Raw genomic sequence first — 27,398 nt, 5'->3', positions numbered from 1 at the left:
TCAAACTTGTCATGACAGAGAAATGTATATGCTGGATGCAGGGGAGGGGAGAAGCTGAATAGGAAACCATGGATTTTTTCAGAATCAGTTGACTCCAGAAACTGAAGTTTAGAAAACCCCACCAAATATTGCAGGATTTGCAGTTGAGTAAAGAGAATGTGTAATATTTTGATCTGTATTTGTATAGCTTGGATATTTTCTAGCATACTTTCTGGAGATTGCCCAGGACTGCAGAGCAAACCTGAGAGGCGGACCCTGCCTGGTTCCTTCTCCATCTGCCTCTACTGTTTAAATTCCAGTTCAACACGCCTGATGTTGCTGTGGGATGGTCAGTTACTTAGAAATACTTCCTTTTATCTCTTACGAAATAACACCACTGTGGCAGCATCATGCGAAGAAACAGGATGAAACCTAGTTTTCTGAGGAAAGAATGTAACTTAGTTAGTAACCACCCCCTTTCTCTGCACCACCAGGGTTTTTATCTGTTTGCCATGGAAGTGAAATCATAACCGGTTAAACAAGCAAGAGCTAATGAAGCCCTAGACAGAAGGTCTAACTTTGTGAGGCTACCCAACTGATCTCTCTGGTATCAAAAATGATTTATCCATGTTAGCACAGCTTTCTGCCAGGCTAATTCACCCTGCTGTGAAGCCAGCTTGAATTCACCTGTGAAGCACTGCTCTGTTTGTTATAGAATATCCTTTGTTTACAGTAATCACATAATTGCATACAAGTGCTTTTTGCCYAAGTGTTCCTTAGACAGACTGTCTGAAGCATTTGCAGTGCAGCATTCTGTGCGGGCTTCAGAGAAAATAGGGCAGTTTGAATGGCTAACATTTTCCTCTGAAGCTTTTCTGTTTGTTTAAAGTCATCCATTGATACATTTATGTTGTATGTGCAAACTGGAATATTATATAAGCCTTTCTGGGTTCTGGAAAGAACAAGAGCCAAAAGGATCTTTTCTCTCCTGCAATACTCATGAAAATATAGTAACCTTTACTTGACTTTTTTTTTTTCTTTAGAAGAATTCAGTATAGTTCAAAAGTTTAGAAAGTGTATTCACAAGTACAGTGTATTGCCAGCAGGAATTTCATTGAAATCCACTGTACAAGTTCCTTTGAAGATGTTGAGTTTTCTTTTAAAATTATCCTGGCTGTTGAAATTCTTTTCAGAACAAAATATGAAGAAGGAATCTTCATACGTAATTTCAAGAAACTTTTGTTCTAACTCTTCAGTGACATTTTCAGCTTCATGTTTCAGAGTTGAGCATGTTGACGTCTATGCATCAAAATTATTTTTAGAAACTTAGGATTTGCAAGTCAAGTAAAACTCACACAAATCTTGTCTCAGGCTCATGCTGTTGCACTTACTGAAGCATCTAAGCGTGTTTGTCACTATTTCCTCTCTAGTCTTTCCACTTCTCACTATGGTACTAGGGACTCAGAGGCCTCCTGGAATTTGTAGTAAGAGGAACAAGTTTTTCTCTRTCGAAAAGAAAGCTAAAAACCTTCTCTCTGCTGGTCTGCTCCACTTCCTGTGGAATATCCAATTCTGTTTTCGGTGAAGATGTCTATGTGTGCGTTGATATCCAGCATCATGTCGTATTATGCACTGATGAGATGCTATACCTTGCAGTCAGCATTGTTTTATGGCTGGACAGAGGTAGTTGTCTTCCAAAATTAATTCAGCTGAGTTTCTTAAAATGCTTAAGTTTCTTTCTCTCAGTCCTGGCATTGTGGGAAGTACCAAGAAATTTGCTGCATGTTCTGGTAGTGTTTTGTTTGAGCACAGTTGCACAGTAGCATCAGTTTCCCAGAGGCGTAGACTTGGGTCTGTCTCCCAGAGATCTTGTATACCATATAACATTTCTATGTAGCTCATAGTAGAAGGTTTCTTCTACATTATTTAAAAAAAAAAAAAAAGATTAGATGTTAGCTCTCATAGCTCACGTGTATTGTCATGCTGGCAAAGTACTTGAAGGAATTCCATTATGTTGCTGGAAATGACATTGGTCATGCAGTAGGGGACAGTCTCCTGTCACAGTCTGTAACAAGCCAGTGCCCCAGCRCTCAAGTGCTGCATACACGCAGCCTTCTTTAGTGAGATGCAAACCAAGCTCCCAACTGCTTGTAGTTACTGTCATCTCAGAACGCTTTGGATAAGAGCAGAAGTGTTAAGCCCCACCACCTATCCAGTTGCAGCTTAGGTAGTCACATTCTGCCTCCTAATAGCAGCTTAGTAGTTGAGATGCACTTAGTACTTTTAATTTCCTGGTCTCAGATCCTGAACAGTGTCTCTGTTTCATTGGTCAGAAGAATTACTTGTAGTCATATGTTTTTAAAGTATATCTGATCAGGTTCGATTTAGGGGAAAACTAGGGGGGGAAAAAAAATCGAAAGCATTCAGTGTTCCCCTAGCCGCTGTGGATCAAAGCAGAGCACTTTTAAAAATTGCACTCAGATTGTGTATATCTACATTGGGGGTGGTTTTTTGATTTGTTTGTTTTTTTTAACAGATGCAGTGATTTCCAGAAAAAAATGTGTAAATCACCTTAATATTTAAATTTCTAAAATTCCCACAGATCAGCAGACACTGTAGAAAGCAAAACAAAACAAGCTCACACAGGTTTGTCATCTATGCTATTACAACTGTTGTAAGTTAATTCTCATGTTATCTTCTCTTCAAGAATTTTTAATAGCTATACAGTATAACAGATGAAAGTTATGCTCTTTTCTGAAATTTATCATCTTGTTGAAATGACAGAGGGCTCCTGTGTGGCATAAGAGATCAGTTATATATTATGTATAACTTTTTGTTTTCGTCCCCTACTGTTCTTGCAGAGAACTAAAAATGTTTTAGACAACAGATGTGGAACACTTAGAAATATTTGGAATGTGTGGGAATATCCTGGGGAACCACCTGTCCTGAAGTGTGAAAGACAGAATCAATTTGTGAACACTGTTCATTACATTGACAGCGGCAGAGAACAGAAGGACACGTACAATAAAAGTAAAGCAGAATGAAAACTACTGGATAATTATACAAGGTTTACATTATTCGAGGAAACATAGGGAAGAAAAGCAAATCAACAAGTTAAATGCTCATTAATACTTACCCAATAATCCACATTTGAGATTCCCTTAATAAGCATAGCCTGAAGCAGTTTTTCGTTCTCAGGAAGCTCACAATTAAGAAGGAAAGAAATGTATTTTATCTGATTTAGCCTAAATAAGGTATTTTATTTATTGTTTGACTACTTCTAATAGTCAGATCATATCTATCTAGTTACAAATTAACCGTTACAATTAATAATGACTATACTGACTATCCTTTGTGACAACAAAAAAACCCCAATTTACATGTTGTAGAAAATCAAGATTTTAATAATGATTTGGATTCCCTTAAAGCATGAGGATTTCAAGGTGATTTGTTGCTGGTGTCTGTTTTTCCACATGTTTATTCTTTATCGCCTAAGTATTACAAATGCTGTTTCACAGACGAGGGAACAAAGGAACAGATAGGATCAGTATGTAGCATTTGCATTCCTTCGTTCTGAGTTCTGGCATGTGAGGACCCACAATTCTGTATTATCTTTTTCCTTCAATGATTTTTAAAAAGAAGGATATTAAAATTGGGATGATAGCTACTTCCCTGCCTCAGGGAAGAACTGTGAAGATGTTAGTTAATATTTATACCGGTTGCCCTCTCTTTTCCTCACTCTAACTGCTGCATGAAACATCCATTGCTCTGGTCCAGGTTAAAATGCAACAGAAGAATTGCTCAGTGTTTTTGCCCGTAGGCAAGTGTAGGCTGGAAAACTCTGCTCTAAAAAATGAAGATATTATATGAATTAGAAGGCAACTCAGACTTGCCCTTCTCATTTTAGACTTTGGAAATAGTGAAGTCTGGTTAAAATTTATGGCTTAGGTCTCTCTAAATTTTGGGTATGGATGTGAAGCTGACCTTCAAAACTCAAATCTGTATCTGATACTGCATGCACAGAATCAGTGAATAAAACAACTGTTGGGGTATTCTCTTGATTAAGAATGATAGAAAAAGTCAGGACATACATTAGCTGTGTTTCCCACAGCGAGTACAATTCTCTCTGCCCTCATATATAATGGCTTGCTGCTGCATATTATGCAAACAAATTACACATACTGTGGGAGCCACAACTTTAAGTTTCTCAACCTTTTTGCATGCAAAAATCTAGAATTAATTATGTTTTGTTTTTTTTTTAACATTTAAAGTTCCTCTTAGCCGGAGGGAGGTCTTTGTGATTAAAGGAAACAGGTTTCATTGAGCTAGACAAGTTCTGATCTGTCCTCTTTTTCACCTCCCCTCAGGGCAAAGACCAACAGCTTGAGGGTGACCCCTTCAAGACATTGCACTGAAAAGGAAGATGGGAAAGGCTGGACAGGCTCTTTCTAATGCTCTGCACTGGAGCCAGGAAAAGGCAGCTGTTTCTAGCCTGAGTCTTTTTTTCTTCTTCTTTCCTGGTGGCTGAGATCTGGSCTTGCTGCCATATCTGTTTGTCTGTCTGTCTCATGTTGTTTTTCTCAGAGAGCTTCAGAGGCCCGTTGCCCATAGTCAGTTGCTGGGAACAGAGGTTGTTCCTTGTATCGTCTTAACTCTCCATGCCAGAGTGTTCATGCTTGAATAGGAAACAGCAAGATCTGTCAAAATAGCCCTTTTCTTTAGAGCTTTGAGGCTGCATTCTCCACGGCCATCTGTTCCCTTTCACCCTTTTGGACAATGTTGCTATTTGAAACCAACCACTCTTTGCTCTCTCCCCTTCCCCTTGCCTTTCCTCCCCCCACTTTCTATCTGGGAAAATGGAGAGAAAAAAAAAGTTGTTTCTTGGCCCTGACTGGCCTCTAGGGGATTCAACCATTTTGTAGTCCAAGGATTAAAAGTGATATTTTGCAATTTTTTATTTTTCACTGACTTTAAAAAAATGTAATACATCTCAGGAGAGAAGAGTCATGCAGTCAGAAGATCATTTTGGATTTATGTATTATTCTCCACAGAGCAGTTCTGTGTCCTGTTGGTGCCTGATGCAGACTATAGCGAAAACTTGGCACATCTTGTAATATTTTGCATTATAGCAGGAACGGAAGGAACCTCTATGGTTAAGGATGTATAAATGTTTCCATTCTAACCCTCTGTGTTCAGTCAGAGAAGCTTATCAGAATGAAATTTTCCAGTCTTGGTTGTTGTCCAAAGTTGAATTTATTTAGTTAGTTTGCGATAAAGTGAGTCATTCCTTTTTGAGAATGAGATGAGGAAAAAAGAATATACCACCTCAGGTCCAGCATGAGGGAACTGTGACACAGAGGTTAATCGACTTGCTCAGAATCTCCTGGAAAGTCTGTGTCAGAGTCAGACAGTGAATCCAGACCCCTTTAATCCTTGTTCATTTTAACATCTTCCATGTTATATGCCCTGTGTGTGTGTATATATATGTACATACACATATATGCAATTTCAGCTTTGTAAATGAGTCAGTTTTGAACAGTGAGCCACTGTGGTCTGTGCATGTATTAAAATATTTTGTCATTTATCTTGTATTGAGAAGAAAGGCATGTTATATATGGGTAAATCTGCTGTGCAATTAAAAAAAAATTGTGAAAGTGTAGTGTTAGTGCATGTCCTGAAGGTACTTGAAGCACTCGGCAGTATCTGCTAGGTATGTGTGTCAGATGTCCCCTGGGCCAGCCCAGAAGGCACTTATTCTGAGAAGCAAAGCGGATGGGCAGCTATCTCAGCCTTCAGCTTGCTTTACAGGCCACTCTGCACTGAGAAGTAGATGCAGCAAATAAGAGCTATATTGGCTAATACAGACTTGTGATTAAATACTCACAAGTTGAGGAATGCGACAGTTAACACTGATGTTAATGTTCGTGAGCAAATATTGAAGTGCCTCATTCTGCATTTGTTTGATAGAGTTAGTCACACATGCCATTTTACATTTAATGTTTCCTAACTTTTATGTTCCTAATCAGGCATCCAAAACATTCTTTCAGTTTAGTTTTTGTGATGGGTAGTATTAAGAGTTTTGCCAAATCTGAACTCCAGATGTGAACAACTGTAATTTGCAAACAGTCATTTCTAGCCCCAAAATATTTGGCTGACCTCTGTTTCCATGTCACAGGCTGAAAGAGAATTGTTTCATCCTGAAATTTATTTTTGAAAACTTTGGCTCATGATCCAAACATTACAGTTCTATGATTGTTGTTTTTATTTACACCTAGAGGGAATTGCTTTAACTGTTAGCTATGTGAACAGTGTGAAGAACACTGAAGGCTAAATTTTCAAAGAATGACTAAGATCATAATGCAAATTAAAGCAGTTTGGGTAGTTTGCACACAAAAAATCTCAACTTGTAAGTACAATTTAAGACTGCCTGTTAAACATAGCCCTAGTTGCCAGTACCACCCCCCGATTCTTAATGATTTCGTTTTTCAAACCTCTGTATCAAAAAATAGTCACTCACTGAGATTTGAAAATAATTTTGAAAGAGGACCAGTACTGAAATACTCTTGTAGTTAGGAATAAAAAGGAGAGATAACTTAATTCACCAGTTCAAATCCAGGAAACTAGACTGTGATCAAAAATTGTTATTTGTTAATGATTTTTAGCCTACACTGAATAAATTGAGGAAGGGTTCAGTGCAGCATAGGCTGAAAGGCAGTGCTAGTGCTAGTGTTAATTGAGCAACGCAAGCACTGGCAGTGATCTGGCTGTAGCAGCACAAAGTTCTCTGTGGCTTCTTAGCAGGATATATTTGCTCAGGCAGAGCTTAGTGCTCATTTGAAACTAACTTACATACATCTACAGTCCTTTCCCATCTACCATGTAGACATCCCATCAGCCTACTCCCCAGGAAACGGACAGCCATGTCAGAAACACCCGCAGCATGTTAGCACTAATTGGTCCTTTTATTGGCCACTTTGATGGAGAACTCAATGTGCGATAGAAACTTGACTCTCTCCTTTCCACTCCTTTCACCGTTCCCTGCCCCGACTCTCAAATGTAATTTAAGGTTCATTTACAGATTGGCTCCTAACTTGCCTGTACTACTGCTGCTTTTGTCTGCGCTGTGTCAATTTTGTGGTAAGAGAGCTAAGCTGCCAAGACACTGTTTCTTTACCAGAACGTATTTCATGAAAAATTATAGAATATGGGAACATAGTCCGTCTCAGACCACAGCATCCGAACATGACCATGGAGCAGAGCGCTGCACTCTGAAACTCACTGCAGTTTCAAAATTACTCCTCCCTCTCCTCCCCCCAGATGTATTAGTTTTTGTTCTGCCTTTCTGGGATGATAGCCATTTAGCCTTCCAGGCTTCAGACTGCTCTTTTTTTGTCCTTGTCAGGGAGGAGTGTAACAGCTGGCTCATTTGGTTCTAGCCTTGAAAGTTCGGAAGTGGCAAATCCAGATGATGGGTAAACACTAGCAGAGACTGATGAAGTTTAGCAGCTGAGATTAGCCATCCTGGGAAAATCAGATACTCTAATGCCATGGCTGCGTAGGTCAGAGGGCTGAGGCTTGCCGCATGCAAGGCTTCAGTTGCTTTGACAGCATGATTCTAAATCTCACTTCTTTATTCAAGCCTTAAGGGACCTACACACATGTAATTCTAGCACTCTGCCTCCTCCCTCCTACATGCATTCTGATTAATATCATGATCTGTTTAATTCCCTGAGGGACCTTAACAAAAAAAATACAGCAATTACTTGTAGCATGATTGGTGAGGTGATAATTAAAAGCATTTTCTGGTTCACAGGGCCCTAGCAATACCAGATGCCATGATTGGGCAAGCTTTGTTTTTCAGCCTATGCATCCTTTATATGTGCAGGCAAGGCAAAATTCCAGATCTGTTCTTTTTTCCTTAGGTCAATGCTTTGGGATTTTATTTCCAAGTCTTGGAGAGACAGGAAGAAGTGACTGCATAGGAGAGGTTAGAGGGAAGAAGTTGCTTGAAGTTTTAGTGGTGAGCAGTGTGGGGCATAGCAGTGGATTCTGAGAAGAGAGTAAATTAACGCAAGTTTAGATTTTAGAGAAAGAATTTCTCAAATTTTGTCATTAGAAAAGGAAGGAGAGTGAGCTGTAGGGTGAAGAGTTTAACCCTGGTTACAGGAAGGAATTGATTTACAACCAGTCTTGTGCTTGGTCTTCTCCATCCCTCACACCAAAGCACCCCTGATTACACTTGTTTCCATTAGAACTGCAGGAACACTAGAGTGCTGGAAACTGCTCAGTTTAGGGTTTATTGCCAGACCACAGGAGCAAAAGATCTACGCTGGTGAAAAGAAAGTATCAGTTCCCAAGGATCTTGACTCCGCAATTCTCTGTTTTGGGCCCTGTTTCAGGTGCTGTAAACCACCAGCTGTCTTCCCACCTCCACAAATCTCCTGAGACGTGACCATTTTGTTCATGGCTGGTAGATTGTCTGGCAAGAAATCAGACCAGCTGGATTTTCTCATTTCTTAATGTCTATTTCTTTTTTAGGTCAGCAGACAGGAGTCTCAGTACTAGTATGTGTTTGCTTCTCTCTCTGATAACTCTCAAAATAAAACAGAATCAACATGATTCCACCAGTGCCGGGGAAGGAGATCCTCCAGTGCAAAACACGCTGATAACAGTGGGTGTGCTGATCAGCACCAAGGGTATGAGATTATAAAGAAAAAAAGCGTCTGTCCAGTTCTTTGGAGGACCCTTTCTATGTCTTGACCTAGACAGATAGAAGTCCCAGCTGATTTTTCAGAATCGAATAATGGTTAATACTGTTCTTTTGAAAAAGCTTCTAATGTTTCATGGAGAATACTGAAAGACCTTATTTATAAACAGTTTTGCTGGTCTGTCCTTATTTTGATTTATTTCCCCTCATTCCTTATGGGAGATTCCTTGTAGGTGGGGAATAATCTGCAGAAGGTGACAGACTTAAACAGCAGTTCTCAGGAAAAGAGGGCCTTTAGGTCAGGAGCAGTTTTGTTGTTCTGTGTGTGTATAGTGTTTTGCATATTGCAGTTGAGAACTCTAACTAGTTGTCACAATATAAATAATGAATGGCTGTAAAAAGACAGCAGAAAGGACCTTATTCTTGGTGTGATATCAGATGAACACTGCAACAGTGCCCAGAATGTGTACCCAGATGTGCAGAAATATAATGATATACAAAAAAGTGTGAAAACTCGCCTGTTTGGGGAATATGAGGTAGATAAACTGTGRTGTCCAAAATTAGAAGTGGGTTCATTCTGTCACATACACTGCTGTCTCTCCATAAGAACTTTGCAGCTGGAGTCCAAGTGGCGATTTTATGTCTCTTGATGATGAATGACTAAGAACAGTCTCTTCAGTGTAATCTCCATTTGGCTTTCACTTCTGCAGGAGTAACATACCTATTAACTAGGGTTGCTCAAAAAATTTGCATTGAAACTAATTTTTAACTGAAAATATGGGGTTATACTAAATTACGTCGTTTGCTAAGTATGTACTAGTGACTATACTAGAGAGTAAAAGAGAGTAAAAGAAAGAGAAAGGAAAACTAAATTACTCACCATTAATAACTAAACAATTTCAGCTTCCAGCTAAAATATTTTTACTTTTTTTAATTAAAACTTGAAGTAATCTGGAATAATATGTTTTTGCACACATTTAGAATGAGGGGATATTTGGGAATAAACTTGCCAGATTCCCGCTCTTAATAAAGCAAGGAGAATAAGCATTTTAGAAGTTACAATTTTTACGTGGCTGCTTTTGTGGTGAAGCTTGATTTCTTACAGCAACCATTGGTTTTCCTGCCACATGGCCTAAGTAATAAAAGACTGTACAAAGGAAATACTGTACTCTAGCAAGCAAGGGTTTTTTTTCTCCTAAACTGAACTGGACTCTGCTGTTGACATGCCTGCATAAAACATTAACCAAAATAAAACTGTACAGTTGGAATGGGGAACATCATTTGCTCTAGTGTCAGTTCATATAAATAAGTAATTTGTGTTTGGTGATTCCTTAGGTATGTAGAAATACTTTATGATGATCTGTTCTGTGCTTTGTCCTAGGCAGGTGATACTAACTGGTGGTCTGAGTAGCTGTCTACTGCTAGGGCCATGACTTTCTTTTAAAGAACTTGGTTTTTATCGTCCTCACTCATTGTTTCTTAGTATTCTGTGTGCCAAGGATAGAGAGTATATGACAGGAAGAGTTTGGGATGTACCGTGGCTGCCCAGTACAGAGAGTGAGACTGCCATCACTGTRTGGTAAGAAAATGAGAATTACCTTGAGGCTAAAGAACACGCTGTGGAGCAGGGCTGAAAATGGCAGAAGAGAGTGAGCAGGAGTTGAAGGGCACCGTGGTTAGTTACTTCATAGGTGAGTGTCCTGTGGGTTGATTTTTACTGTGACGGGTTTTTCCACTATTAGTTATATTTAGGCTTGTAGTTTTCTGAGTAGGTGAAGATGGAAAAAATAGATTGGAGGTTGCTGGGTTTTTTTATTATTTTTTTTAATTTGGGTGTCATTGTTAGAGATCTGCGCCAAAAATTCACACTGAGCGCAATGCAGGTGAAAAGCAGTRGTTTTTATGTGCTCTACCAGTGAACCAGAACTCCTGTGTAAGAAAACTCCTGTGTAAGAAAAGCTACACAGTCCCCAGCTACACTAGGGAAAGTACTTTCCTCCTTACTGCATGGTGTACTATTTTTGTTGAGCTCCCTAGGCTAATTCTTTATAAATATTTTCTCTGTACTTTTGGAGGGTTTTTTTCTTCTTTTTGATAAATACGCTGTTGTCAAGATGATTTGATATTGTTAAGATTTGAAAGATTAGGGGACCGGCAGCCTCTCTTTCTTGCTATTTCACTGTGATATTGTGTATCAATCCCTTTTTACATTTGAGGGAGAAAGATTTTTGACTTGCTGAATTGATAGAGATTGCAAAGGGGCCCAGTGGTGGGGATGAACCTGTCAGGCCAGGACTCTCTTATCTGGAAAGACAAAAAGCTATATGAAAATGTGGAAAGGGAGGAACTCACTGCTCTGTGCAGTTATACCAACAAGGAGCAGATTTCTTTTTTAAAATCAAGAATATAATCACATCCTACCTGCAAGGACTCTTTTCTTTTAAAAATGTTTCACGAAGTTTAGTGTTTTTGGTTCAGAACACTGGGTCTAGTTACTCTAATTTCCACAGGATGAGACACTAATGAACCTGAAGTTTCTTTATGAATAAATCCCCTTCAATCATACTTGCAGCAGTCGGGGCTTGGTTACCTGAGGGAGTAATGTTTAAAGCAAATATGGCACCTCCTTCTCCATAGAAGGAGAGAAAGTCTTGAAGACCACATCTGTACCTATAATTCTCTGGAGCCAAATGTAATGGAATAAACTCAGTGTGGAGCTGAACAGCTTTAATCCTACTGCTGCCTCTACTGAAAAATGGGATGGTGGAATAAACCTACTTTCCCCGTCCTGCTAACATAAGGAAGATTACTTGTGGAGCGTTCATCTTAATTGCACTGACTGGGGAAACGAATCAAATGTGTTACTAGGCCTTGTGTAAGTAGGGCAAAGTGTTGTTGGCCACTTCCGCAGCCACCTCTTTTCAGGGCAGAGGAGCCCTGTGTGTGCCTCATCTGTTTGACAGCAGCGCTGTGGACCTCGGCTGAAAAACCACCCTTTCTTCCTTGGTTTATTTCTCCCCTGGTTGCAGAGAGTCATTTACTTGGAGTTTGACTCTGACCGCAGGAAGCTTTATTTTCACTTGTGACGGCTGTTCAACGAGAGTGAAACAGCCGGTTCCTTCTTTCTGCCTGCGTTTCACAACAGCTACAGGCTCCACTAGGGTCTCTACTGTTGCCCTGCAGAAGCCAGGTTAGAGGAGAAGCCGGTCCTCCATCTGCCTTCCTGGCAGCAGGTGCCCTTTGAWGATCAATTTAGTGCTAGTTCTTTTTGTGTGGGGAAGGAAAGGGTGTTTAGATGAATTGTAATCACTGGTTCATTTTACTTGAGTTGGATCTGAAAGCAGGGGGTTGTTTAGAGGTTTTCTCCATCCCTTCTAGCTTGCACCTTCACCTCCCCACATGAGGATCCCATCCCTGTGCCTCTGCTTCCCATCCCCTTTTCCACATACTGGTGCCCCCTTCATCATCCATGCACAAACCGGGATCTGTCACCTTTCCCCCGTCTGTCTGTCAGCCCTGTTTCTTCCTCTCCCTATGCCCTGTGCTCCCTACCTTGCCCATGTCCAGGGCAGAAGTGATAAACGCCAGTGCTAGTTGGCACACGAGCTATGCACTGAAGAGGCTGAGAGACAGGAACTGCTGCCTGGCAGTTGATTGCCCATAGCTGGCTTTGTAGAAGTGTTCACCCACCAGCACAGATAAGCACCTTCATGTAGCAGTTGAGAGCTGTCACTCCATACCACTCTGAAGCTGTTGGGGGGACAGGTTGGGGACCTCTGAGCAGATACAGAAGTCCCTTATGAGCCTGTCTGGTGTTCCCTGTGGGCCAAGGTTGGTCTGATACTCCCATCTCTAAATATGAAAATATGAAGGTCGGAAGAAGGAGGCAAAGCATGCAGAAAAATATCGCTCTGTTTTGAACAGTATTATTTATCCCCTTCCTTTGTCCAGTTCACTAACGACTAAGTAGTATTTGAAATAACAGAAAAACTAATTTGGGTTTTTTTAAGGGCATGTTTGAACATAAATCCATTTTAACATATCCTCCCTTCTTCCTTCCTTTCTTCTTCCCCTGAGACATTTACTATCTTTTTGTGTTTGGAGCGAGGAGAAGGAGTGAAGCATGTGTTGTCATTGTCCTTGAACTTCTCTGCAAAGCTGGCGCTCCTTCCCCCTCAGTTCAGTTCACTTCTTGTTGCTTTACTTCTCTGTCTGCCTAATGCATCAGATTGCAGGAGGATCCCTTATAAAATGGAAACCTTTCCTGTGAGACATTCCTTTCTACCCTGTAAAAAGTCTTCACTGCAAATTTGCTCCAGGCTTTCTAACCACTTTGCACCAGAGTCATAAATTTGAATAACTTCATAGAAGAGGATTTGCCTGAAAGTGGGTCACACAAACAGCCCTCTTCAGACAGGGGCTGACACAGAATGGTACAGTAGGCTTTCTCCTTTATAATAAAATAAAATAAATCTACAGCAATTAGCTTGCTTGTTTTGCCACAAACCTTATGCCTCTAGTGCTTCTGTTCACTTCGGTACAGGTTTTAGGCCTGCAAGGAATGCAGAATTAGGAATTATTATGGAGTGATATCTCATTTTTATCACCAGGCTCTAGACATTTAACCTCTTAAATGCCCCACTGAGCATTGCAACAGCATGATCTTACTCTTTCTGTTAGCTAATAGCAGAGAAAGAGAATTTCAGGGAAGTTTGGATATGAATTTTGCAGCTGTTGTAAGCCAACAATAAGCTACTTTTGGAATGTCTGGGCTTTTGTCTGTAGTCAGAGGGTCCCAAACTGGTGGGCGAATCACTTCCAAGTGGTGTGGAGCGGTGCCTTCCCACTGCCAACATGAATGCAATTATATAACCTGTGAGTTGAATGCTTCCATACATACCAGAACTCACATTTACCTGCCTCACCTGAATTTCATGATTCCTACCCATTTCTAGCAGGTGGAAAAAAAGAACAAGATAGACTATAGGAGAGACTTTGAGCTTATTCCACATGACAAAGCGAAGATTGCAAAACTTTAAAGCTGCTTCTCTTTCTATTATTCTCTCTCAGCCTGTTTGTACAGTAATAACATTTTACTTTTGTGCTGTAAGCTTTTTCCAGAATGAATGTAATGAACTTAAGTAACTTGGTTTAAGTTATTGTAAGGGTTGTGACAGAATGGGAAATGGAGTACAGACTTCCCAGCATCCTGGTTTAACACTTGAAACACTTGAACTCAATCTCTCCTCCAGTTTGCAAGCTAAATTGCAAAGGCAGATGAAAAGAACTATTACTGTCAGCACATCTGCATTCCCAACACAGGTTGGTTAGACTAATCAACAGAATAGCGTTCCTGATACTGAAACTTCCAGTTTGGTGCTTCTGGAGTTAGTTATCCAGGTAGAAGTTTGCTTATCAGCGTATTAATCCCCTAATTATGAGCAAAGAAAAGCAACTGTCCTTGCTGCATAGCACAGTTGTAGACTATCTTCAAACTAGAACAGATTTTGTTCTGGAAAAGTGGGTATTCTGCAGATCACAGTGAGTTGCCATGATGTGGGAATTAATCCAGACAAGTACTGAGACAAGACTCCTATCAAACTATTAGCTTGAACCAAATGCTTCGTAAATTTCTTTTGTGGACCTTGAACAGTTAAAAACCTCATCCAAATCCAGTAGATGGCAAGAGGACGTTAAATTACTGTGATGGGGTTTTTCAAGGTCTTCAGATGAGTCCTTTAGTGCACTAGAACTACTTCCAGGCCCTGCTCTGAAGTCTGCTGCTCTCCTTTGTCTCATGCAGTCTAATACAATATCCTTGCCACTGTTTCTCCTCTGCATAGTTATTTAAAAAAAGTAAAAAACCCCACAACCTTGCAAATGTACAAGCAATGAAGGGTTATAAACTTGAATCTCCCAGTAGCTCAGCTGGGGCACGAGATGAGTTGCTTCCAAAATGTGGTACTTACAATTTAAGTGTCAACATTAACTGTTGCACCACTGATCATTTTGTCAGAAATATAAGACAGCTCTGAAAATTGTCTTGCAGAGTAAGTGCAATACCCTTTTATCTTTTCCAGTCTATGTTTGCAATTTGAAACGTCAGCTTTCTCATAGCAAGGTGAAATAGTTCTTTCGGCTTTGTGACTGGCTGCACTTTTCCAAAGGAGGTCTTGACTATTTGCTTATGAGAGTGCAGAAGTTAAAGAATGAAAGAGCTATCGTTCTATGTAATCTACTTTTTTCCACTTTAGTATTCTTTCCCACTGTGTTTTCTCAGGGTCTTGTCAAATCCAATTTTAATTGACTCAGTTGACAGGAATTTCATGACTGTCCTGGGGAAGCAATTCTGTTGCCTGACAGATGACAGGAAGTTTCCTGACTTTCAGTTTAACTTTCTCTCATTCAACTTCAGGCCAACTCTCTAGCTTTTTAACATTTTGGACTGACTGTCTCAAACAGTTCAATTTTCAACTTACACATGATCAGTTTGGGTTTTGTTTCTAAATTTMTTTGATTTGTCTGACTTATTCTGTTCTTAAAGCGTTTCTTGGAATAAAACAAGTCAACTGCCTATCTGTCTATCTTGCACAGTACTTGTGGTGTAAGCAAAGATGAAGGTCTTGAGCTTCTACCTGCCTGTATGTTTGTATATACACATATACCTACCTACCTACCTACCTACATACATATATATATATATGCTGCTGCTAGAGAAATCAGGTGAAATGGCAGTTTAGCAAGCTTGGTCATGCTGTGTTACTGGAAACACCTCTTCTTGTGTTATCATTGCTGATCACAGCAAAGTACATTTTCCGTCATGGTTATATAAAGTTCATATGATTGAGAGACACTAAAATGGTATTTATATGTAAGAGGCTGTTTTCATCCCTTCTTCAGAAATTTTAGAAAATGTGTGAGATGTCTGCCAGCATGAAACAGCATTTTAGTTTTTAGATCATGGCATCAAGGCACCATGCTGTGCTCCTATAACTTCCTTTCTCATTATTTCTTTAAACACTGTCTATCTGCTGGCCTGCTGCCCTGTCCTTTGGACCCATAGAAAGCTGGTTTATATGGAAGGAGTATGTTTAAAGAGGGCAAGAGAAGTATCCCCCATGAATGGTGTGTGCCTCCAGATATTTAGGAAAATGTATTGATCTCTTCAAGAAGGTAGATACTGCTTTGCAGCATATCCTTAATCCTTGGCATTTTAACTGTGTATCAGAGTGAGACAGAGAAGGACTCACACTGTAGTTCTATAGGTAAATCAGGAAGGCAGGAAATTCATGCAGTTGCATCATCCATTAAATACAAACTATGGTGACCTGGCTTAAGGAATGATCTGAGATGACTGATCAGAGGTTCCCTGCCAAACCCATGTCTATGGTGCAGTCCTGACACAATTCCTTTCATTTCTACCCTCAGGAGCTTCTGGAGGCGGGAAGAGGGAATCCGGTAGTGTGACAGCAGCACTTGGGAATACATGGAGTCACAGCGTCAACACCAGGCTCATACTACAGTATCATGACTTGCCRACAAGACAGGTGAGAAGTTAACAACAAAGAGAATTTAAATTGAGCTGCACAAACAGTGCTCTGTCAGATGGGCTGTGTCCTTTAAGTGTTCTGGTTATGCRGTGTGTGTTGAGAAGGCTGGCATTCTCAGGCCAGTTGCTTATTTGAGCTGGGGGGCAGTCAGCATCCTCTGCTTTTCAGGGATGGCCAGTCCTTAACTGCTTTGACTCCCTGTGTCAGTATGGGCTTCTCTGAGTAACGGGACCTGGTATATGTTGGCATGGTCACACACAAGTTTCTTGAGCTTTCGGTGCATTTCATGTTGTGGAGATGGAGGTAATCCTTAAGGTGCTTTCCTGCTCAGGCCTTTCTGTGCCATGGTTGTTTTGCTGTCATCTTTTTCACACTTCTGTGCCAAATTTCTGCTATGACTGTTAGGATAGGGAGCACTCTATCTTCTGCAGCTGCAAGTGGAAGCTCGCTGCTTGCGTCAGCAAGCTTAACTTTGAGCAGTAAATATGGTAACAATTTTACAGAAGCATGTCTGCAAAAAGGAGAAAGCTTAGCCTTTTCCCTGAGAGACTCCATAGTTTTAGATGAAAGTAGTGTTTTTGCCTGCAATCCTCATCTCTTAATTTAAAAAAAATGTGAAAAATTAGGAGGCAGGACATTTGGGTTTTTGATTGAAGAGAAGAACTTTTTTTTTGTTTTTAAAAACATCATAACCCATGATTTCATTTGTCCCTTGGGATATCTGTGGTTGTAATCTCTTTTGGCTTTGTCTATTCTGTTTTTGTACTGATGTAACTCTTTCCAAAGGCTCTGACCCTCAGTATTAATGTTACTGATTTTCTGCCGCTTAAAGTAGAGTGCTGTCAGAAAAATTGCTTTGCAAAACTTGCACCATCTTACTCCTCAGCATTACTACCCACATGCCTTCACAACAAAGCTCCTGGCTTTTCTGACACAGAGCAAGGTTTCTCACAAGCTTGCAGAGGCCTTCGAGCCAGAGAAGAGGAAGCCATTCTGTTTTATTCTGCTCATTAGAAGTAAAGTTATACCCCTGGCACTTCTATTCCCAGAGTAGTGTGTGTTGTGAAGCAGGAGTAGTCCTCTGGCTTCTCAGATAACAGGTTAAGTGTGTCAAAGGTGGTTAGAAAAAGGGTTTTCTTAACTTGCATTGAATGAGTGAGCACATTCAAATAGAAGCACACTCTCACTGTTGCTGCTCTTTTAAGTTCTCCCTGTGCTGCTTCTTGATCTGGACTGTAAGGAGCTCTGCCCTTCTGCATATGAGTGCAAAATGCAAAGCTGTTCACAAATTTCCTGGATCACTTTGGATGTATGTGGGAGGTGGATTTGGCAAAAGGGAGAAGGGCAGAAACTGGGCTATATGCTACTTCATGATACACAAAGTCAGCTAAAAAGGATTAAGAATGTTCCTGTGTTGGTGGAAAGAGGGAGCAGTTTCCCTAAAGAATATTCAGATATGAAGTCTAGTTTTCCCTGGTTTTGTTTGAGAATTAGTAGGTCACAGGTGTATAAAGTGTTTTTTCAGCCTTTACGTTCCTTAATTAAAAAAAAAAAAAGTTTAACACATCGTGTGTTAATCATGTGTAAATCATGTGTGTAACAAAAACAGAGTTTTAATCAGTCTTCCAGCTCAGTTTATCAGGTACATCACCTTGCTTGCATGTGATGCCATAGTCTATTTCAGTTAAATAGAAGAACCAAATCTGTAGTCAGGAAAAACAACCTTAAAATAAACTTTAATATACATTATGAAAAGCAAAGTAATTTGAAAGAGAAGTGTGATATAAATAGTGATATTATCTATGATGTCCATGAATGAAATAGGATATGTAGATGATATCCTGTAAATACTTTCTTGTTACTGATATCTGTCTCCTTTTTCTTTTTATTTTTTTGATAAATTCTCTTCTTAAATTCATCCAAATCTTTCAGCTGGACATGTGGTTTCCAGTAGAGTAAGGCATCTAGAATTATCACACTTGTAGTAGCACTGTATTGATTAAATTACTATAGTTTTATACAAAAATGTTCTTTTATAATTGTTTTTTACACGCTTTCAGAAGTGAATTATGGTTAAAGGTACCTCAATTCTTGAGATGCCGTTTCAGTCATCTTAAGGTGGCTCTGTCAGGAAGTACTGGATATCAAACCTTTGAAAATCAGCACTTTTTAAGGAAGCCTAACTTGAAGGTACAAAAATTCCCAAATCACCAATCACTTTCACAAATTCTTACATTACTGTAATTAAAATGTGTGTGATTATCTGTGTAGTCAAAATCATCCTGCCTTGGTTTTAAAAAGAAATTCTGCTCCAGGAAGTTACTGAAGTCACACAGTTGTTCTGGAAAACTGATGTTTGCTACCTGAGAATCATTTTACTTGGGGTGAAAAGTAGTGCAAAAACAAGTTTTCACTGCTTTTTACACCTCATAACCCTGCAGAATCAACACTTCTCAGAGAAGAAGCTGTGTTTTATTCTGACTTGCACATTAAGTGCAATTCTTTCTTTCAAAAACAAGAAAATTCTTTCTTTCTTCAGTCACTTGACCTCCTGAAGAAGGTCTTCCTGGCTCTGCTTTCCTTCCCTCTCTCCCTGAGCAGCCGGGCTGTGGTTGTGACAGTCAGAGGGATCTTCCATTCCATTTGACTTCCCTGGTAATGAAGCCTGTGTGCTAGTCCTCACTGGGAAATCGTCCCCTGTATACAGAGAAATCAGCACTGGGCCATGAGGTCTGAGGGTGGGACTCTTTCAAATGTGAAGTGAGCATATAATCGTTAAGTAGGATTCAAGCAAAAAGTTTTCTGGAAACATGGTATCTTCTGGACAGCACAGAGCGCTAGATTGCTAGATGCTTGTTCTCAGTCATGCGGTATTCATTCTGTGAAAGCTCAGGGTCCATACAGTGTCCAGACTCCTGAAACTCTGGGGAATGCCAGGGCAGCAGGTGGCAGAAAGAGTATGTGGAAAATCTGGGGAAATTAAGCATACAATTTCTACACAGTTTTTTTTTCTTTTATTGAGGAGAAAATTCCATCATTTTGTTTGTCCAACCACTATTTTTTCAGCCAGCTATCCCTTTCCCCACCCCACCCTCCATACGTCTGGTGAGCATTAATAAGACAGCAGCCAATTCAGCAAAGTAATGAAATCCTGCCTGCCCTAAAATGAATTAGGTTTGCTTTGTTGGTTGGACAACCACAGGTTACTCAATGAACAGATGAACTTTCCTCTTTTGCCCCCTTCTAGAAGCCAACGTTCTGGTTTTGTGTTTCCTTCAGGACAGAAGCAATGCCACTGGGGGGGGGGGGGGTCCTGTCTGCATTTAAATTAATTATGCCATCAAAACACACAAGCAGGGACCACAGTAGGAGTCTTTTAACTACTGAGGTGTGATTGAAGCTGCATGAGTTCCAAAGCAGGACAGTGACATAAGAGCTTGGGGAAAGCGGAAAAGGTAATCTTTTCACACAAATTTGTTTGTGAAGGGAATTTGTCACTATCTTTTTGCTGTATGGTACTGATATTTGGTTTTCCCTAAGCACTTGTGTAAGTCATTAACCTTGACATCTGTTCTCCTGAAATCCATACATAAACATGCAGGCTCTTTGAGCCTTGTCCAAAAACAACTGGGCTGCACTAGAAACTAAGACTCCTCAGTTACCCCTATGCTTATAATTACCCTTCTTTCCTGAATTGGAGTCAGCAGACTCCAAGATTACTGTTTTCATGTGTGCTCAGCTGTCTTTGGGGGCCAGCATGGTAGGGTTTAATAAGTTGACATGCTATATTTACCATTTTATTCTTGTCTTTTGGAGGCAGGGTGCTGGATTAAGTGAAACACTGGCCAGATCTGGTATGGTGACTTCTATGGGCCTGTTTTACTTTATACTTCCCAAGGGATTTGTGAGACTCACAATATTGTGTTAAGGTCTGTAATGCGTTCTGAAATTCTCAGATGGAAACCGCTATAGAAGCACAGAGTGTTATTTTATAACAATATTAATGTTTTCCTATGATATTTTAAAGAAAGAGCCTTTAAGATTGAGATATGGCATCGAACTTCCACAGCCTTGCCAGGTGAGTTGTTATACAGCAATTTTCCTGCTTCATGTAAAGTGTTTCAAATCCATAAGTCTGTGGTGACTCATTATTAAAAAAAAAAAATTACAAAACTTCTCTCATGCAAACTGATGCCAGACATAACTTTTGCTGTGTCCTTGGTTACAGACCAGCTGTTTTGTGCTGCTCTGCTTAGTATCATATGAATAAGCACTGAATAAGCATTCCAAAATTGTGACTGTGAAGCAACCGTGGTACTTTCCAGCCTGGGGAAGGGCTGGGAGAGTGGGTGAGAGTGAGGGTGAAGTTTAGGTGTATGTGACTTGCTAAGGCTTACTGCTATGATTCTTTGTTTGGATCTGGATTTGTTATAATTTTAGTGAAGCAACTCTTCCAAATGGCACAGATGTTTGCCTGTAACTCTACCAATGTTTGAGAAATATATTAAAAATAGAAATAATGTAAGTTGTTGCAGTTATGATGGTTTCAGAATATAAGTGAAACCAGATATATCTCTCCCTGTAAAACACTGAAAATAGTTGTCATCTAGACTCTGTAGCTGTTGGATCATGAGTTACCTAGTCCCATTTTAAAGATAATATCAGATGGGTTTTTCATCAATCAAAAGTGAAGCAAATAAACCACAGAAAATAAAGCAATTGCAAACAAGACAAGTAGAATGAGAAAGAAATACAGTAAGCACTATGTGGGGTTACCACTTTCTAAATTTTGCCTTAATAATCGGTAGGATAGCAAGTACAGCAATGAAGTTTGGAACAAACTTTTTAGTGTTCAAACATGATGGAAGATTGTAGCCTCATATTAAAAAGGGTTCTAATTATTTTCGTGAGATAGTAATATTTACTGGGAAGAGAAAAGAGGCAACCTGGCAGAACACATACTGAAATCACTGTGAGATGGAGGGAACAATGCCTAATACAAATGAAATACAAACAGTACAGCTGGGCTTTTTTCTATTAACTTTGTAATAGTTATAGTGACTTACTAAAGCAAATAGAGATCAAGAAGAAAAGGCAATGAAAATAAAAAGATGCTTTCCATAGTCTTAAATATAGTTTTGGAGTCAAACCAGCAAGATGAGGACAGAAGTGGCTACTAGTATAGAGAAATGTTAGACAGAAAGCTTTTCGCCTACTTTGGAAGGAACAGAGAAGAAGCTAGCTCTCAATTTTTGTCAAGGTGGAGCAAGCAGAAGCCCAGAGAGAACTGAGCACTGAAATGAACGTTGGGCAAGGAAGGTGACTGAGGGTGTGTGAAGGTTGCACACTTTTGGGTGTGAGGCAGGAGGTATTCTTGCTTCCATTCTGCCCTCTGTGTAGCTAGATTTGGGGAGGTTCAGAAAAGGAAATTTCAATAGATCAAAACAAGAAACGAAGAAAGCTCTGCATGTGGGTTTTTAGCAGAATTATTAGGACAAATGAAGTGCCATTCAGTGGCTTCAATCTGTGTTGGAAAAACCTGCCTGTATATGCTACATGAATCACATACCTAGTACAGTAAGGCAGATTATGTACATAGTACAATACTGTTTTTCAAGTCTTAAGGTATGAGAAAATCTGCAGATGATAGGGGATAATGAGCTCCAGTAAGCAGTGATTAAAAAAAGAGATGTAACTATTCCAGRTAGTTGGATATGGGAAACAAGTAGTACCTCCATTTTTCTGAAGGTCAGGTTTTAAAATGAAAGTGATATACAGTGTTGCCTATCATAGCTGTGTATCTGTTCTAAGCTAGTTATATAATGTGCCTATCTCATGGAAAATGAGTTTCATGAAAACACAGAGATTTCACACACACACACACACACACACACAAAAAAAAGAGTGATGATATGGAGTCATATAAGGAGATGGATTAGTTTTAAGAAAGTAGGGTGGGTTTAGGTAAGATTAAATTTTGTGGTTCTGCATTATGGAGGACATTGCTTTTGAAGAATGTCACCATACTGTAATGCAGGTTGAGCAGATTTACAATCTGATTAACCCAGCCTATGTGTCAATTTTTGGAGGTCCTCAGAAGAGATTATTTTACCCAATTTTTACGTTTTGCAGAACTACGTAAAAGAAACACCCTTATTTTGTCACAGAAAATAATTCATTCTTGCTTACAAAACCTACACAGAAGAAAGAAATATTTTTTCTTAATCAGTTTAGTTCTTATCTTTTTAAGAATCATGCTATTTTCCATGTTTTCTCCTTCCTTCTGCTGTTTCAAATGGCATAAACATTGTGACATGGCTGAACATGGCTGTTTTGACTTCCCTGTGTGCTCCACAAGAAATGTTCCTGGTGTGTACGGCCTTTCTGCCTGAGTGTGATAACCAGTGTCTTTTTGGGAATGTCCTTTGTTGGGGCGAACTATAACTGAAGATCTAGTAATGTGGGATGCATGTGGTATCTTTAGAAGATTATACAAGTGAGTAATAATCTCTTGTTATTTACTGGAATTACTTACTGTCTTTCAATTTCTTGTCGGGGCAAATTTTGAGCATCCTGACCAGGATGTTCAGCCAGTGCAGTATGGCGCTATTGGTGCTAGCACGGATACTGAAAGCAGCACAGCTGCACTAGTTCACTGCTGTGCCCTGAACTAGTAAGACTGAACCTAGCACCGTGCTGATGTAGCTCTCCTGCTTCTCTTGCTGGACTAGCTTGACTGTCTCTAGCTGAGGAATTTCTCCCATGTGCTTTAATGTGCACATAGACATCTTCTAACTCTTACCAAAATCAAAGATCCCATTAGCAAAAGACTGGTGAAATGACTTTCCATGTCAACTGACTGTCCATTTTTCTTGCTTTTTATGAGGCAGGACACTCCTTTGGCTGTTGAGTGTCAAGATACAGAAGGACTGAAGGAGCACTGATTGGAATTATGCAAACCCTTGCATTAAAAAAAAAGATTTTTTTGTAGGACAGACAGTCTACTCCAGAGACTTCTGCCTCATCCCTTCTATTTTTTGAATCAAGATGGCATGAAAGGTTGTTATGTGCTCAAATTTCCACGCATGTGTACAAACCACATCCTTTAAAAATACATGAATAAGTAGCTTATTAGCTGCTTCTGATTGAAAAGGCTCTAGACTGATAACGCTGATGACAGAAATCTTTTGCTTTCCATAGATCATATACAAGCGTAAGCAGCAATATGAACTTAGTGAGTTGCATGTGAACAGGATGAATGCCATAAAAAGTAGAGGAAAAGGGTCAGTAACCAGTATCTAGAGCTGGAATATCACTAGGCCACTTTTCTGACTTGTGTGTTTGTTCATGTCTCTGCAGTAAGGTTCCTTCCTAATGGACTTGTGGGGAAGGGTTATACAATATAAACATCACTGTAGTCCTGTCTGTGTTAAATGGGACTGGATTTATGGCCGTCTCCTGTTAACAGGACACTTTATACAGAGAAAAATATTTCCATCAGTCTCGAACAAGAACCCATTTACTCAGATGCTTGTACAACACTAATCAATGTGGTATCTAAGAATCTATATAGAAATGAAAGGACTCTTGACAGAATGGAAAAGAACAGAAGGAAGCCTTTAAATAGTTCATATTTTTCTCTATCCCTTTTTTAATAAGCTTTGCAGTTTTTCTTAATGAAGGTTATTTTAACACCAGATTGACAAAAGGTAGCAGCAGCTGTGCAATCTTCAAACTCAGAGATTTGTAATGCAAAGCATCCTAAACAAAGAAGCAGGGACATCTCTGAGGTAGAGAGGTAAATTCATTCATTAAATTATACTCAGTCTTTCTACTGAGACTGGTAGCAAAGGAGTATACTGATGAGGGTGCTTTCCACTAGAGACTGAACTGCAGCATCCCAGCTATTTTTCACAGGCCAGTCAGCTCTCCTCTTTGGCTGCCACCAACCTGCACTGGTTGTGAGTTCGCCCCGTCATGGTACGCTGTGTTTTCAAATTACTGTGCAAACGTTCGCTGACTGATCTCTGCAACACCCCTGCCAGGTGCTCATAACTGAGGAAACTGAGTCATGAATAACTAACTTGCCAGAGTAAATCCTTTGCAGCTGGGAATAGAGCTGAAATCTGTTCACTGCCATTTATGTGCCACTAAGCTTGCTCTTACTCAATCTTTACTGCCTATTTTTCAGGCACTTAAGAAGTCTTTGTACCTCCACACAGTATGTAGTTCCTATCTGTGAAGGCACTCCTGCTTCTATGTCCAGTTTTCTCTTTAAATTAACTCACGCTCTGCACTGGTTTTATGTATGTTCTCTGTGTCACTGACTTCTCTCGTCTTCTGAATCTCTTTTCTTAGCATGCCATAAACATTTCTTTGTTGATGTTCACCATTAATGTAAGCTTAACAGAGCTGAGACTGTGTTCTGAGCTTTCTTGCAAAACCCTCTCTACTTCTTTGTTTTCCTGTTTCTGCTGATAGCATAGGTGTTTTCTGTCTCTTAGGCCCAGGGCCCAGAAGTCACCTTGCATTCCTACCTCTCTCCCATTTGCAAACATTAAAATTGTTCCAAGTTATGCTATTACATATTTCACAACAAAGCAAAGAGCTACCATTTAAACTTTTAGACAAGTAAAATGCTTGTCCAGGCCCTTATCTTCTGTATTGGTTAATGCAACATCTTAATTTCTAGTATCATTAACCCCATATTTTTTCTCCTCTATCCAAAAAAACCCCACAGAAGAGAGAATTGTTACCTTGGTACCTACACAGTCACAGTGACCCTACTGTTTTGATTTTTATATTTTCTCTCCTTTATAACTGGGAAAGAAGCCTTGTGCCTTTGTCTGATTGTGTAATTGTGCACCTTTGTGTAAATCAGATAGCAAGATTCTCAGAAATCAGGGCTATGTCTCCTGTTCTTTACTGGGAGCCACTTAGAGGTCAGGATAGGAGGGGTAAGATTACTTATAACAAAATCCGTTCTGAAGATAAACAGAGAAGTTCAGTTTGTGAGGCTGTTAATCCAATGCCTTTTACAAACATTGTATTTACAGCTCACTAAAACAGTATAAAATATGGGAGAGAGAAAGAACCAGATCTGATTTTCAGGCTCTGGTCTGAACTGTCTGAAAAATGTTTAATTTGTATGCTTAAGCCCATTTGCAGAGAGGGAATGAACACAAATTCCCATCCTGTTTATGTAGAATCACTTTTCTGATTTTGATTGGACTTTGGTGTGAGCTTTCTCCTGAAAATAGAGTGGAGTTAACCTAGGGCAGATTCTGTCATCAATATCTGAAGTGTCATTACTCCTAACATCAGAGTGTCAATGACCAAAGTTGTTTATCCTTGGAATGCCATCACAAATCCCCCTGTCTCCTGTCTTTTGCCAGATCCTATTTTTTTTTCTTTTCCTTATAATTGAAAGCAAGCAAACAAAAATTCCTAACTCATATAAGTGTTTATTATTTAGAAAAGTTCTGCTAAGTCCATCCTGGAATATGGTATACTTAAAGTTTGAAGACATTCTTAATAGAGAAGAAGATCAGAATATCATTATGAAGAAATTGGATAAACTTAAGTAGTAAGAATATAGTGAAATATGAAATTGATAATATAAATAGCATAATATATAAAATACTATTAGGCATTACAAACAAGTTTCTGCTTTACATAAGGAGCTTACAAGTTGGAAGTGAAGATAATACTTGAATGTTTTAGTTGATCACAGGATGACTAAATCAACAGGGTAATGCAATCATGAAAAGAGTGAGTGCTATCCTAGGATGGGTCGGGCAAGATATTTTCAAAGAAAAAAGGAAAGTACCATTGTAGAAAGGCACTGGGAGTTCTCATCTGGAGTATTGTATGTAGCATGGTCATTTGTGTTTAAAGTAGCTATGTTCAAAATAAAACAAGTGCTAAGAAGGCATAATAGAGTTACTATGGGAACAGAGATACTACTTTGAGAGAAGACCCAAGAGCTCTGAAGAAACAGACACAAGTGTGTCTTCCCATGGCCAGGCATCGAGCCCATCCCTCTGCTGCAAGTTCTTGTCCCCACAGCAGAATTGGCCAAAGGCAGCTTTGCCACTTCCATGCAGAAGAAACGTATTAGCACAGCTTACTCTGGTCTGTAATTTAAGCTGATGCGTTGGACTTCAAGGGAAGTGGCTGAGGCCTGAGTGTACATGTTCTTTCACTGGTTCCACTGTAGGTGAGTTTATGAGATGGACTGATCAGAGAGCTCAGGATGGTGATGTTTTAGGCTACTGCAGCAAGATTGGTTAGAATTCATCTTATTAACTGGGTCTAGGTGTTACACTGATCCAGAAGCCAAAGCCTTGTAGCTGGGAAAGGCTCACACCTTTCTGGCTTGGAGCAAACATGCAACTGTGATACTGTAGTAATTTTCCAGTGGAAGGTAGAAACAACAGATCTCCTTTTAAGAAGAATAAGGAGGATTTAGTAATAGAGAAAGTCTCTTCCAGTCTTGTATCCCTGTCAGAATAATGAGTCTATAAAACAGTAGTAGTGTAGTTTCATATTTGTCCTCCTTCTGTGCACATGTGCTCATTTATAATTCTAAGATTATTATTTTTTCTACCTTGAGGATTTCCTGACTCAGTAATACTTTCTCCTTCTTTCTTCTTTTTCTCCTTACTTTCTTCTTAGGTAAGGTCTGTGCTAGAATATGTTTGCTGATGTAGCAATAAGTTTGAGCTGTTACTGGTAAAAATCAGATACCTCAGATAAATGTGTAAAACAAAGCAAGCTTCAACATACTGACTTTAGCAAGCAAAATGCATTGCATCCTCTGAAAAGGCAGAAATCAGACACGATCCCCATGTTCAGRCATTACAACTTTCATGATGCTCTAAACATATTAAAGGAGAGTATTTAAGGAGATTTTGTGTCTAGGATATTATACTTTGAACTTGAATTGATGCTTGTTTTTTTGAATCTAATGTGATTGAACTTTCTAGATTGACAGCCCAGGAGAATGATAGCCAGTGAGTGGATTTTCAAGATGGGCTGCACAGAAAACAGCATATTTTCTTCTCTTCAGCCTTATCAGTATACCTACCCGTGGTATGATCAGTTAATCTAGAGGGGTTTGTTTTGCCTAGACTCTCTGATCTTTGGTGTCTGTTTGCAAT

The 27,398-nt window shown here is 39.6% G+C and overlaps 1 protein-coding gene across 1 annotated transcript in view; it reads left to right on the top strand.

Moving 5' to 3' along the window:
* The window catches only part of LOC112963681 (DNA repair protein RAD51 homolog 2-like), a 226,479-nt gene that overhangs the window by 48,142 nt on the left and 150,939 nt on the right, over positions 1-27,398 (top strand). The window contains exon 3 of the mRNA XM_026060992.1: positions 16,115-16,233. Coding sequence (XP_025916777.1) covers positions 16,115-16,233 — 119 coding nt within the window. The remainder of the gene's footprint in view (positions 1-16,114; positions 16,234-27,398) is intronic.

The sequence above is a fragment of the Apteryx rowi genome, unplaced genomic scaffold, assembly GCF_003343035.1.
Source record: "Apteryx rowi isolate R43461 unplaced genomic scaffold, aptRow1 scaffold_173, whole genome shotgun sequence".
In the NCBI taxonomy this organism is placed as follows: domain Eukaryota; kingdom Metazoa; phylum Chordata; class Aves; order Apterygiformes; family Apterygidae; genus Apteryx; species Apteryx rowi.
Note: the sequence above shows the minus strand (reverse complement) of the source record. Positions and strands in the feature narration are given on the sequence as shown.